Source organism: Misgurnus anguillicaudatus, chromosome 19, assembly GCF_027580225.2.
Source record: "Misgurnus anguillicaudatus chromosome 19, ASM2758022v2, whole genome shotgun sequence".
Lineage (NCBI taxonomy): Eukaryota > Metazoa > Chordata > Actinopteri > Cypriniformes > Cobitidae > Misgurnus > Misgurnus anguillicaudatus.
The window spans coordinates 44549026-44563096 of record NC_073355.2 but is presented as its reverse complement, the minus strand read 5'-3'; the positions used below and the strand labels follow the sequence as shown (position 1 = coordinate 44563096).

Genomic DNA, 14071 nt, shown 5'->3' with positions numbered 1-14071 from the left:
CACTAAACAAAAGGCCCACAGCCTGCTAAAATTATGGACGCTGGAAAAGCAGAAGGTGGATTTTTCAGATGAATCTCCTGTTGAATTACACCACAGTCACCGCAAATATTGCAGGAGACCTACTGGAGCCCACATGGATCCGAGATTCAGCCAGTGAAGTTTGGTTGCGGAAAAATCATGGTCTGGTTACATCCAGTATGGGGGTGTGTGAGAGATCTGCAGGGTGGAAGGCAACATCAATAGTCTAAAATACCAAGAAATCTTAGCTACCTCTTATATTCCCAACCATAAAAGAGCCCAAATTCTGCAGCAGGATGGTGCTCCATCGCATAATTCCATCTCCAAATCAAAGTTCCTCAAGGCGAAGAAGATCAAGATGGCCAGGATTGGCCAGCCCAGTCACCAGACATGAACATCACTGAGCATATGTGGGGAGGATGAAAGAGGACGCATGGAAGATGAAACCAAAGAATATTGATGAACTCTGGGAGGCATGCAAGACTGCTTTCTTTGCTATTCCTGATGACTTCATCAATAAATTGTATGAATCCTTGCCAAACCGCATGGATGCAGTCCTTCGAGCTCATGGAAGTTATACAAGATATTAAAATTGGATCTCACAGCACCACTACTTAATTTGCTGACATACTTTTGTATTTGCAGTAAATTTGTTCAATTTCTGTATAGGCGACAAAATTTTTGTCTTGCCAAAATTGGACCTTTCTGTCTTGATTAAAAATATCTATAAAATATCTTCCTTTGTGTTTATCATAAAAAAGAGATTTACGCAGGTTTGTAACAACATGAGAGAAAATGACCGAATTTTCATTTTTGGGTGAACTATCCCTTTCACATCCTAAAATGTAATAAATACACCAATATCAACACAAATTGAACATTTCACTCTACTCGGTATTTAAAGGGCGTATACAGCAAAGTGTGTAAACGTGGCTAAAAATGCCAGGGGCCGTTTATTTTCTTAAATGTTAAATATTTTATAAAATTATATTTTAAAATAATTTTATTAGTATAATACAATAAATCTTACATCAATTTAGACTCTTCTTTGTTTTTAAAAACCACAAAAAGTGCAATTCACTTCACAGCAAATCCCTGCGTAACTTTCAAACCATCATAGACTTTAACTATAACTGAATCAGTGTAAATGCAGTTTTGTTTTATAAACTGAGGGATTCAATAAAATAACTTTCTGTGGAAACAACAAACAGATGCCAAGCGAAACTATTTTGAAACTAATTTTGAACCTGAAACCTTCCTTTAAACACGTATGTATGGATAGATGATAATACAGTGCACTTAAAGAAAAACTTTATTTTGGACTTTTGGTCTTAACGCTCCTCCTAAAGAGTCACTGTCTTGTAGGGTAACTCCAACTTTAAACAAATACACCTAAACCAGGACATCAATGTCTTTAGAGGTACACAAATTACCCAAAATTCATATCTTGGTCATTTTAGAATGAATAACGATATGATAATCAAATTTAATTCTGAAAAATGTACATTCAGAATTAAATTCGGACGTCACATGAGGCCAAATCTTCAGATAAATGGTGGCCTGATTTTAGCCATATGAAAAGTCTGTACTTTAATCTGTCCAGCATGTAAGACACCATCTGATGAGCAAACAAATGATTGACAATTTAGTGTACAAAATGAAAAGGCTTTATTGGGGTTTTGGGTAATAATTACAATGGGACGGGTTAGGAGGGTAAGGCTCATGTTTGTTGGTCAGGTGGTTTCGTTTTCTGCTGTTCGTCTTGTTGTTGAATGGAAAGTTCTTCATCCAGACGTTCTTTAGCTCGCACCACCTACATGATTCAACAACAAGCACAAAATCAGGGCTAAATCATTTTTGATGTCTGTGCTTATCTAAAAAATAAAGAACAAGGCTGCCAATGTAAATCCATGACTCTATGAAACCACCATTCAGTTTGGCTTAGCTAAAGATGCGTCACGAAATCAGACTTTCACCACAAGGTTATAGTGAAATGGTGAATGCACGATACCAATATTACTGCAATATCTGGTGTGTGTGTGTGTGCATTTTTAAATAAAAAATACTACCAGTCTTTCTTATCTTTGGTATTGTTCATTTTGTTTTATTTATATTTTGGCCAATTAGTTATACTCAAAAGAAAAGAGTAGGGAGGCAAAAGAAAAGAGTTGTAACCATTGTGGCTGTTAAGGCACATTTTAAATGGCAGCTGAATTATTTATGATATTATCATATGTAGTATTATTAACATGATATCAATATCACAGTTATAATCAATACTGGTATATTGTGACTAGTTAGGTAGTTGGCACTAGTTAGTGTAACCACGGGCAGGTGAGGGGTGTGTTCGAATTTAAATTAGTCAATGTTTTTGCAATTGTCTAACAAGACAACATAAATGACATCATGAAGTGATGCGTGAATGCTTACCTTGGACTGAAGATAAAATGAGCCTCCAACTGATTTATCATTGACTTTAAATAGATGTTCATAACTCTAAAGAAAAAAAGAAGAGTCATATATAATCAAATAACTAGTCGCAGACAGTAAAAAGTTCAGTTTATATTCACAAGACAAGTTATAGGACAGAGCATCCGTGCAGAACTGCACGTTACCTTCTGTATCTCCTCTGGTGTTAATTTGGAGATGTTCAGTATCTGTTGGGCTTCTTGTATTGTCATACCCGTGATGCTGGACGCAGCCGCAGACTGTCTGCCTGCTTGACCTCTGGCCTGAGCGGCTGCCTGACTGGCTGCATTCACAGAAACAACACAGTTATATTGTACGTTCTTGCATCATTAATAAAATAAAATAAATCATTGTTATCTTTTAGTTCACATCCCTATTTTGATGTCACACCGACCAATCATTTGAACTACTATTAAAAGTAGATGGAAATTAACATTTAATAAAGGATTATAAATGTATGCATTAAAATAAACTAATAAAATGTGCCATCATAAACAGACAACTTATATCTTAACGTTACTCTATATCTTACCTGCAAATTCTTGACGCAAAGCTCGTGCGAATGCTCGTCCAACCACCTGAGCCCCCATCACAATGATCTGAGCCAAATACTTCGCCTGTGTGCCAGACAATAAAGTAAACATATGATTTCAAACAAATGACAACTGACACATATTTTGGGGAAAATACTTTTTTCAAATAATTTTGTAATCATAATTTGGAACCGATCAGAAATGATAATACAAGTGGGAGAGAGAAGGAATGACAGGTGAGACTGTGCATCTCCAAATGTTTTGCTTATTTGTCTCGTGTCTTTAACCAGTGTCTAGTAAGTTAAGTCAACCATAATAAATATCTGTTTGACTTCTATAAACCCATACTCGTTCTATCTGATGTAAGTTAATCCTACTAAAATATTCTTATGAAGACAGCTGCGATACAAGGTCGTTCAATAATAACATTTCCAGAAAGATCGGATTCTGTATAGCGCTTACTGACAGACAAGAATAAAAAATGAAGACATTGATGTATAAATAAACATACCATCTGTACTGTGGCGATATTAAATATGCAGATCAGCTCGAGATGTCTAATTTCACGTGCGACTCCATCAAGGTTGAGCAGAGACTCACACGTGATCAGAGAAGAAACAAACGCTCCACACTGACACCTGCTGGACGGAGGACACAGAACGCACTCATCGGAGGCATTCAGCGCTTATTTTTCTCGGTTAATAATTGTAGAAACGTCCGTTTAATATACATAAAATGTACTTGGACAGACCGCAGCTCGCACACGTTAAATTAATAAAAAAATCTCTCGTTTATTTGATTTCCATTGTAGTCTTGCCAGTTCCAATATGGCGGCGGCGATGACGTACACTTGAACAGTAAGTGTGACGTTTAGGTACGGAAGACACAGAGCGCACTCATTGGATGCATTTAGAGGTTGTCAAGCATTGATTTAGCTTATTTGTGTTGGTTAATAATTGTGGAAACGCTTTAATATACATAAAACCACAGCTCACACACCTTAAATTACTAAAGAATCTCTCATTTACACTAAAGTCCTGCCAGTTCGCGGCGGTGATGACGTACAATTCAACGATAAGTGTGACGTCAACATACTGACACCTGTTGGACGGTGGAGAAACCGCAGCACTATATTTACCACACACTGATACATATCAATGCAAAAGATATATACTCTACAAATTTATACATTTATACCAATACAATTTTTTTAAATATAATTTTATAAAAAATAAAATAAAAATTTGTGTATAATAACTATTGTTTAGTTTCTAAAGACCTTTTTGACAGTGTGAAAATACCAATACAGCTTTCAGTCTGATATACATTACTGATACACTTTATAAACTTTACACTTTACCGGCTATTTAAATGGATTTCTTAAACTCCAAACAGAATGTGAGGGTTAAGTGAAATAACAAATATAAAAACACAACACGGACTTATTTTTTTTTCATAGCAATCATACGATCAAGTATTTATTTTAAGACAACACTCCACAAAACCGATTCCATTAAAAACACAAAATTTATTGCCTCCAAAGTATTAAAAACATGTTGAGAAGCGTTTTTTCAAAAAGATTGGTAACAAATTACTTGTATATTAAAAACACCAGACCACTATAATATCCAATAATATTCACTGTCTAAATATGAATACATGATCACACGTCACACGACATCACACGGGAGGAGTGCAATAACATGCATGACTCCTGTACTGGCACATGTAAACATGTTTAGTAAAAAAAATTAGTTGTATTGCATTACCTTACTGACCTGATTCAGAGTTAAAATAGTTTATGCATTGATTTGTGTTAATACTGTGATTAAGAAATATTTTTTCCAGTTTTAACAGTCTCCCCATGATTTGTTTTGAGGTACAGAGATATTTTGTTCCATTCCATACAAATAAAACAATGTTATAACGCTGCATATCACACCTACAAACTACCACAATATAAATGCAAAAGATCCAACAAGCACTTTTCAACAGTGAAAAATCCAGAAAAGTTCTGTGTTACAAAACAGAGTACATTGGCTATCATGCAGTTTTCATACATTCAACAATGTAGAGTACAAAACTGATGCTCACTATTAAAATCACTGAAAAATTACAGTTGTGTCTGACCCTGTTCCACAAATTTAAGTTTATAAAAACATACAGTGTGCACATCATGCATCTGAGATGAATGTCTTCTAATGAGCTTCTTATTCAACCATTAATAGTAAACATTTATAATCCCATTTAAACCAATGATAACAAGTGATTATCTCTATAACAGAGGCACCAGAGTATGTGTGAGTGAATCAGCAGGCCGTATATATGGGAAGATAAGGAAGATTTAGGAGTGTGTGTGTGTGAGGTACGTCAGAGGTACGTTGGCACCCTGGAATGGCGAGAACACAGTGGGCACTGCTGTTGGCACCCTGACTCGACCGCAAGGCAACGCTTGAGATTAATCGTCCTGAAACACACAAACACACAGAGGAATGAGGATTGTTATGAATTGTGTGTGTGTTTTCATGTGTTTGTATTAGGATGGGTCTCCACTCACCCACTCCTCTTCATCCACTCCTTCATAAGACTCCTGTGGCAGGGGATCTTCTCTGTTACCCAGCTTTGCAACCATAGCGCTGAGGAGCTACAACACACAAACACACATTTGTAACAAACACACAGTTAGATAGATGGATAAAACAACATACAAAATCAATCGATCGTCTGTCTGTCTGTCTGTCTGTCTATTGTATCTATCTATCCTCATCATCTCTATTCATTCATCCATCCATCGTTCTCTCCATCCATCAACCCATCCATCCATCCATTCATCATCCATTGTTCTCTCCATCCATCCATCCATCCATCCATCTATCCATCGTTCTATCCATCAACCCATCCATTCATCCATCGTTCACCCCATCCATCCATCCGTCCATCCATTAACCCATGCGTCCATCCATCCATCGTTCTATCCATCGACCCATCCATCCATCCCTCTTATCCATCCACTCGTCATTCTCTCAATCCATCATTCTCTCCATCCATCAACCCACCCATCCATCCATCGTTCTATCTATCCATCCATCCATCGTTCTCTCCATCCATCCATCATTCTATCGTTCTATCCATCCATCCATCCATCGTTCTCTCCATCCATCCATCCATTTGTCACCCAATCCGTCCATCCATCCATCCATCCATCGTTCTATCGTTCTATCCATCAAGCCATCCATCCATCGTTCTCTCCATCCATCCATCCATCTATCCATCCACCCATCATTCTCTCAATCCATTGTTTTCTCCATCCATCCATCCATCCATCCATCCATCCATCCATCCATCCATCAACCAATCCATCCTTCGTTTCCATCGTATCCATCCATCCATCTTTTTATTGTTCAATTCTTCCATCCATCCATCGTATCCATCCATCCATCCATCGTTCTCTCCATCCATCCATCAACCCATCCATCCATCATTTATTGTTCTCTCCATCCATGCTTCGTTTCCATCGTATCCATCATATCCATCCATCCATCCATCTTTTTATTGTTCTATTCATCCATCCATCCATCGTATCCATCCATCCATCCATCCATCCATCGTTCTCTCCATCCATCCATCAACCCATCCATCCATCATTCATTGTTCTCTCCATCCATGCTTCGTTTCCATCGTATCCATCCATCCATCCATTTATCTATTGTTCTATTCATCCATCCATCCGTCTTATCTATCTATCCATCCATCCATCATTCTCTCCATCAATCATCAACCCATCCATCCGTCCATCAACCCATCCATGCATCATCCATTGTTCTCTCCATCCATGCTTCGTATCCATCGTATCCATCCATCCATCCATTTATCTATTGTTCTATTCATCCCTCCATCCATCCATCCATCCATCAATCAACCCATCCATCCATCATCCATTGTTCTCTCCATCCATGCTTCGTTTCCATCGTATCCATCGTATCCATCCATCCATCCATCCATTTATCTATTGTTCTATTCATCCATCCATCCAGCTGTCTTATCTATCTATCCATCCATCCATCCATCCATCCATCATTCTCTCCATCCATCCATCCATCCATCAACCCATCCATCCATCATCCATTGTTCTCTCCATCCATGCTTCGTTTCCATCATATCCATCATATCCATCCATCCATCCATCTATTTATCCATTGTTCTATCCATCCATCCATCCCTCCATCCATCCATCTGTCCATCCATTAACCCATCCTTCCATCCATCCATCGTTCTATCAATCCATCCATCCATCCATTCATCCATCCATCCATCAACCCATCCATCCATCATCCATTGTTCTCTCCATCTATGCTTCGTTTCCATCATATCCATCCATCCATCCATCCATCCATCTATCTATTCTTCTATTCATCCATCCATCCATCCATCCATCTATCCATCCATCTTATCTATCTATCCATCCATCCATCCATCCATCCATCATTCTCTCCATCTATCCATCCATCCATCATTCTCTCCATCTATCCATCCATCCATCGTTCTATCCATCCATCCCTCTATCTATCAACCCATTCATCCATCGTTTCGCCCCATCCATCCATCCATCTGTCTATCCATTAACCCACCCTTCCATCCATCCATCGTTCTATCCATCAACCCATCCATCCATCGTTCTCTCCATCCATCCCTCTTCTATCCACTCATTATTCTCTCCATCCATCAACCCATCCATCCATCCATCCATCCATCCATCGTTCTATCCATCAACCCATCCATCATTCTATCCATCCATCACACACCTCCTCTTTCTTCTGTTCATCAGTCTTCTCCTCCAGGTAGACAGAAGATGGCAGATATTTTCTTACAGGAGCTTCTTTTGGGGCTTCGCTAACTGTGTGATTAAACACAAATAAAACATTAACAAACCATGGTATAACCACAGTTCTTGGACATTTAACATGGTAATATCAAGGTATTCTTTTCAAGTTCTACCATGATACAAATGTGTTAATCAGTTAGATGGTATTACTATCTCTGTACCACAGTATCACCGAAGTACTTTACAGTAATGGGAATGAGAGAGAGAGAGTGATATGATTGTGTGTTAGTTAGTTACCGGGTGTCATGTCTTTGGGCCGCAGGCTAACTTTGCGATGTCGTCCATCAGATCCAGACAGCCAGGATGCCGCTGTCAGTGACGCTTCCCACCACACAGCAGTGTCAGGAAATATATCATCCTGGAAAAACTCTTTCTGTGAAGACAAAAAAAACATAAATATAAGACAGCTTAAGAGCGTGTTCTCCAACTGTCCACTAGATGTCAGCGCTGCTCCTCTTACTCTGACACGGGGCACTTTAAAGGCCAGGGGTTCCACGGTGCTCTTGCCGAGTCGCACGGCTCTGGCCACCTCCACATCACCAACATTACACTCAGTCTTGGGCAGGAAACACAACCCCTGTGATAACACAATAAAGAACCTTTATTAAAGCAACACTATGTAGTTTTTTTATTTTTAAATAATGTCTCTAAAATTATTTCAGTGATAGAACAGCTTTTAACTTGACAAATTGTACTGTTGCTGCAACCTGAGCAGCCTCCTAGCTGCTACAAGCACACTCTGAAAGTGGCGGTGGAGGGTAGAGCACACAGCCCCGCCCCTCACCCTGCCTGCAGAAGAGTGTCTGATTCCAGGCACTGTTGGGCTTTTCAACCAGATGGGGGAGCTGTAAGTCATTTTTACAGGGAAACTACATAGTGTTGCTTTAACACAAATAAGTTGTTTCCTGGACAGGGCTTTTCCTAGTCCCATTCTAAAATGCATGTATAGGCTGTTTTAATTTAAGAACACCCTGCACTCATATATCTTAACATACTTCGGAGCCATTGTTTTGTCTCAAAATGCACATCACAAAACTGAAATATTACTGCAATACCTTGTGTGGTTCTGAAGAATTGAAACTACTGCATTCCATGAAGTGCGGCGCTTCTGGCACGATCTCATAGATATAAACTCTCGTATCACCCTGCAAACATATCGTCAAATTATGTGGTTACTTTACGATATCTGACGTTTTCTTATGTTGGATTATGATAAACACCATATTAGCTGGCACACCTTCCCGGTAAGGATGAGGACGCTGGTGTCCGGGTCATAAAACGGGATAAGAGTCGACGGGGATACATCGGCAGGTGAAGAGGCCACGGTGGCCAAGGACTCGGCAGAGAGCAGGTACAGCTGTCTCTCACTGCGACTATACACAAGATGAAAGAGATGTTTTAAAAACCAGACTATCGTACCATTTTTTGCACAGTATAGGTTATCTGCTTACCAGTCGAATCCTGACACCAGCAGGTATTTGCCATCACAGACCCACACTACACGCGCCCCCCTCTGGCCCTCAGGACCTGGACCCTCCTGAAAAAGCAAAGCACAGTGAAGAGTCGAAACAGGATTTAATCTGATTTAAATGATTGATTTATTACTAATGAACCTGACCTGAATGGGTAAAGTGGACTTGCGTGGGTCATACAGACGCACTTTTCCATCTTTACACACGGTGGCCAGCAGTTTTCCATCTGGGCTCCAAGCCAGTGCGAATATCTACACATACACAAGGATTAAGTAATTCATAACACGATCACGTGACACAACTAGACTTCAGTAGTTCAGTCTTTCACCTGGTCTTGATGTCCACCGAGTCGCTTGACTTCCTCACCCGTCTCCAGGTTCCACAGTCGCACCGTGAGGTCGTAGGACGAGGACGCCAGCAGTCCTGAGGCGTGCGGGTGAAACTTGATGGAGTAGATCTTCTCGGTGTGTCCTGCCGTTGATCGAAACACGTGTCAATCAAACACTGTTACAATATTAAGTTTGGAGGTGATGTGTGGTGCTCGCTCACCCCGCAGGACGCACTCCGGCTCAGTCAGGGTTTCTTTCAGGCCTCCTTTGGGAATACGCCACACACGGATCTTGGCATCATCACCGGCTTTTGGACACAAACATCAGAGAGAGTTTAATTACAGTGTGGACAGAAATTGGGTTAACTTACACCTATCTAAAATTTCATTTAAAACCTTAAAGGGAAAGTTTACCCAAAACACATATAATTTATATATACTATAATTTAAATTGTTTTTAAAAAACAAAATTGGATTGCATCGTATTTTGAATCGTTCCCCAACTGGGGTTCACGAAACCCTGGTGGTTCGCGAGGGAATTGCAGAGGGTTTGTGAGTAAATTTAATTCACTGCAAAAAAATGACTTTCTCACTTAATATTTTTGCTAGTTTTCAGTAAAATATTTTACAATTTTAAAATTAAGATGTATTTTCTTGATGAGCAAAATGACATAGGAAAATAAGTTTAGTTTAAAAAAAAACTTTAAGTAAATTAGTGCTTAAAACAAGCAAAAAAAAAATCTGCCAATGGAATTTTTTTCTGAAAACAAGACAAAAATACTAAGTAAGAAAGACATGTTTTGCGGAAAAATACAAATAAATTTTTTTAATAAACAACAAAAAATAATAATTATGTACCTGTTAAAGAAAATTACCAGATGATGGTCCAATAACAGGTAATAATAACAATAACAATGTAAAATACTATTGATAAAAAACTTCAGAAGAAAAGCTTTTGAATCACAACCTGACGTGCACACTTTTTTTCAAAAGACCCGACCCAAAACAACCCTGAGAAAATTAGACCCGAGTCCGACCTGACCCAGTAGCAATTTTTTTAACCTAACTGGACCCGAATGTAAACGGCACTGACGTGTATGCAGCCCCGCATGCACCAAGGGGTTGAAAAAGAACCCGATGCACACACACAGGAGAGTATTTTCGGGTCAGTTCGGCAAAAACACATTCATTTAAAATTACCCGAACCCCAGGCTACTTATATTATACCCGATCTGTGTCCGAGGCACATGTGAAACTTTTTGGCCCAAACACGCTTGGGTCTCGGGTCAGACCTCGGGTTTTCGGATCTAAGTGGACCCGTGAAGACCACTAAAAGAGATACAGCAAATGCAGAAATCTCTTGAAATCTTGTGAGATTTCGACATTTGCTGTATCCTTTCTAGCCAAAACCCCAAAACTGGGGTTAACGAACCCCTGGTGGTTCATGAGGGAATTGCAGGGGTTCGTGAGTAGACGAAAAACAATTAATTACAAATAAATAAATAAATAAGTAAATTAATTAATAACTTTTAAAATATTACAATTATGTACTAGTAAAAGAACATTACCAGATGAATGTCCAATAACAGGTAATAATAACAATATCAATTTAAAATACTACTGATAAAAAAACTAAAAATACATGTTTTTAAAGTTAACTCTTTTCCAGCCATTGACGAGTGAACTCTTTAATTAACTCATTCACCGGCAGCCTTTTTGAGAAAAGTTGCCCACCTGCATTTTTCTGATTTTAACAAAAGTTTCACAAAAATCCTTGCAGGAAAAATTATCTCCTATAAATATATAAACATACAAATTATATCAAATTAAAGAACACACCCTCTGCTTTCAAACAAACAATAAACAAACAAACAAACAAACAAAATGAGGGAAAAACGTTTCATTATATATTTACTTTTTCCACTTAATTTAACCACTGAAATATGGATATTTCTCTTTAAAAATACATTTTGAGCATAAAGCTTAAAAAATTGCGTTTTTGTAAATTAATTTATGTTAGAGATCAGACTCAGAATGACTATCAAACATAAAGGCAGTTAAAATAAATCATTAAATCTTTTTAACTTCCGTTTTTGATAAATTCGGTTTGGCGCAATCTATTACACTTTCACTTTGAAATTCGTCCAGAAAGGCATATTTATTAGTTAAATATTAACTCATAATTGACGAGATAACTCGTCAATGGCGGTGAATGAGTTAAGAGAAAACGCTTTCCTTCCAATGACGAGTTTTATGGCAATCCATATTTCCGCTATTATCCACCAGATGGCGCTCTTACAAAACCTGGAAGCAACACCTTAGGGCAAACACTTCAAACTCTGTGTATGTTTTGATCATTGTTCTGAATCTTATCTCTAACAAAAGTCATGCAATTATCTTCGTTTTTTGCTCAAAAGTTTGTATTTTTCAGAAACTTGCCCATATTTGAGAGGTGATAAAAAGAGAACAAGATGGAATGAAACATTTTTTTTAAAGCAGAGAGTCTTTTATTTGATACATTGTATGTTTATATATTTAAAGGAGAACATTTTCTGAAAAGCATTGAACTTTTGTGAAAATCATAAAAAAAATGCTGGCGCTGGCTGGCAACTTAAAATAAATTGCTGGCATACATGCAAATGTATGATTAAAGTATTGAAATATTTACTCAAAATCTTAGAGGGGGTTCGGCTAACAAAAAGGTTTGAAAACTCGGGGTTTAGCGCGTAGCACGTTATCGCATATATCGCAGTTTCTGTCAATACTGTGCAGCCCTATTTTACACTATAAGCATCTTAATGTCAGGTTAAACCCCAAACAATAAAGAAAATAATAAAATAGCAGACTAAAACTCACCCACAACCAGTTTGTGTGTGTCAAATGGGTCCCAGCAGAAGTCGGCCACATTGACCGAGTTCTGGATGGTGGGCAGGGCCGTGTCCGGCAACTTTCCAGGTTGAGACAGCTGCAACAGCATACAGATGAAATAATAAGCACATGTGACACCATCACAGTCTAGCAGTATGATTCTGCACCTCAAAAACAGCAATCTGGCCCCCAGCGATGGCGAGAGGAACCGCTACTCGCTCCCCATTGGCACAGAAGCCATCACATTCGCCGGGAGTGGTTAGGTGAAGCCCACGTAGGTTGGTGATGTGGGTGTCCCGATGCAGAACGGCCCCCTGAATGTGACGAAACTTGGAGCTTGGGCCTGGGGACAGAAATTAGCTCATTTTTGTGATTTGCACAGCAGATTTAAACTATGCATCTGGCATCTTCATCCTGATATCCACTGATTTACTTCTTCTTGTGTGTTTTTCAGATCTAAATGATATTAACTAAGCATCTTACCAAGCATGTTTTGGATGGCGCGGGAGCTTTGACTGGGGCTTGGGCTCGGCTGGAAGCCAGACGACAGGCCGCTGGTGGAGGACGGAGAGCGTGATGGGACGGCACTGCTGCTGGGGGAGCTGAGGGGACTGCTGGAGGTCGAGGTTTCCTGAGATAGGAGAAAAAATTATTATTAAAAATCTTTTTTTTTGGGAGAGAAAATATTTTGCATTTTTCCTCTAACTGACCTCTTTGCTCTTGTCACGAGTAATGTCCTGCGATGGCTTCTTAGCTGATGGAGTGCTGGATTTTGGCCTCTTGCTTGGGTTAAGACTGACTCTCTCCACCTTTAACATGGAAACAAAATTCACCCCATTTTCTCTGATGCTACATACTACTGGTCTTGTTGTGCACATTGTATTTATGCATGTTACTCCATACAATGCAAAAAATGATTTTCAAGAAAAATAATTCTTAGTATTTTTGTCTTCTTTTTAGTAAAAATATCTAAAAATTCTTAAATTAACTCATTAACCGCCATTGACGAGTTATCTCGTCATTTATGAGTTCATATTTAACTAATAAATATGCCTTTCTGGACGAATTTCAAAGTGAAAGTGTAATACAGATAAACCGAATTTATCAAAAACGGAAGTTAAAAAGATTTAATGATTTATTTCAACTGCCTTTATGTTTGATAGTCATTCTGAGTCTGATCTCTAACATAAATTCCTTTACAAAAACACAATTTTTAAGCTTTTTGCTCAAAATGTTGTATTTTTGAAGAGAAATATCCATATTTCAGTGGTTAAATTAAGTAGAAAAAGTAAATATATAATGAAACGTTTTTTTCCCCATTTTGTTTGTTTGTTTGTTTATTGTTTGTTTGAAAGCAGAGGGTGTGTTCTTTAATTTGATATAATTTGTATGTTTATATATTTATAGAAACAAATTTTTCCTGCAAGGAATTTTGTGAAAATTTTGTTAAAATCACAAAAATGCAGGTGGGCAACTTTTCTCAAAAAGGCTGGCGGTGAAT

At 38.4% G+C, this 14071-nt stretch overlaps 2 protein-coding genes across 2 annotated transcripts in view; both read right to left on the bottom strand.

The window, feature by feature from the left end:
- Positions 1 to 1662: 1662 nt before the first annotated feature.
- Positions 1663 to 3690, bottom strand: LOC129436668 (mitochondrial import inner membrane translocase subunit tim16). Its single transcript, XM_055194920.2, has 5 exons — positions 3532 to 3690; positions 3020 to 3104; positions 2634 to 2770; positions 2449 to 2514; positions 1663 to 1831 (listed from the first exon to the last, which is right to left on the bottom strand). The coding sequence occupies exons 1-5, from the start codon at positions 3532 to 3534 to the stop codon at positions 1739 to 1741; spliced, it is 384 nt and encodes a 127-aa protein (XP_055050895.1). The 5' UTR covers positions 3535 to 3690; the 3' UTR covers positions 1663 to 1738.
- An 820-nt stretch (positions 3691 to 4510) lies between these two features.
- Positions 4511 to 14071, bottom strand: part of LOC129436654 (coronin-7) — a 213836-nt gene continuing 204275 nt past the window's right edge. Inside the window, exons 14-28 of the mRNA XM_055194898.2 lie at positions 13281 to 13379; positions 13054 to 13201; positions 12738 to 12913; positions 12559 to 12667; positions 9924 to 10010; positions 9703 to 9845; positions 9521 to 9625; positions 9354 to 9439; positions 9140 to 9275; positions 8958 to 9047; positions 8363 to 8479; positions 8140 to 8275; positions 7823 to 7914; positions 5578 to 5664; positions 4511 to 5487 (exon numbers count right to left, since the gene is read on the bottom strand). Coding sequence (XP_055050873.2) covers positions 5479 to 5487; positions 5578 to 5664; positions 7823 to 7914; positions 8140 to 8275; positions 8363 to 8479; positions 8958 to 9047; positions 9140 to 9275; positions 9354 to 9439; positions 9521 to 9625; positions 9703 to 9845; positions 9924 to 10010; positions 12559 to 12667; positions 12738 to 12913; positions 13054 to 13201; positions 13281 to 13379 — 1620 coding nt within the window. The 3' untranslated portion in view covers positions 4511 to 5478. The remainder of the gene's footprint in view (positions 5488 to 5577; positions 5665 to 7822; positions 7915 to 8139; positions 8276 to 8362; positions 8480 to 8957; positions 9048 to 9139; positions 9276 to 9353; positions 9440 to 9520; positions 9626 to 9702; positions 9846 to 9923; positions 10011 to 12558; positions 12668 to 12737; positions 12914 to 13053; positions 13202 to 13280; positions 13380 to 14071) is intronic.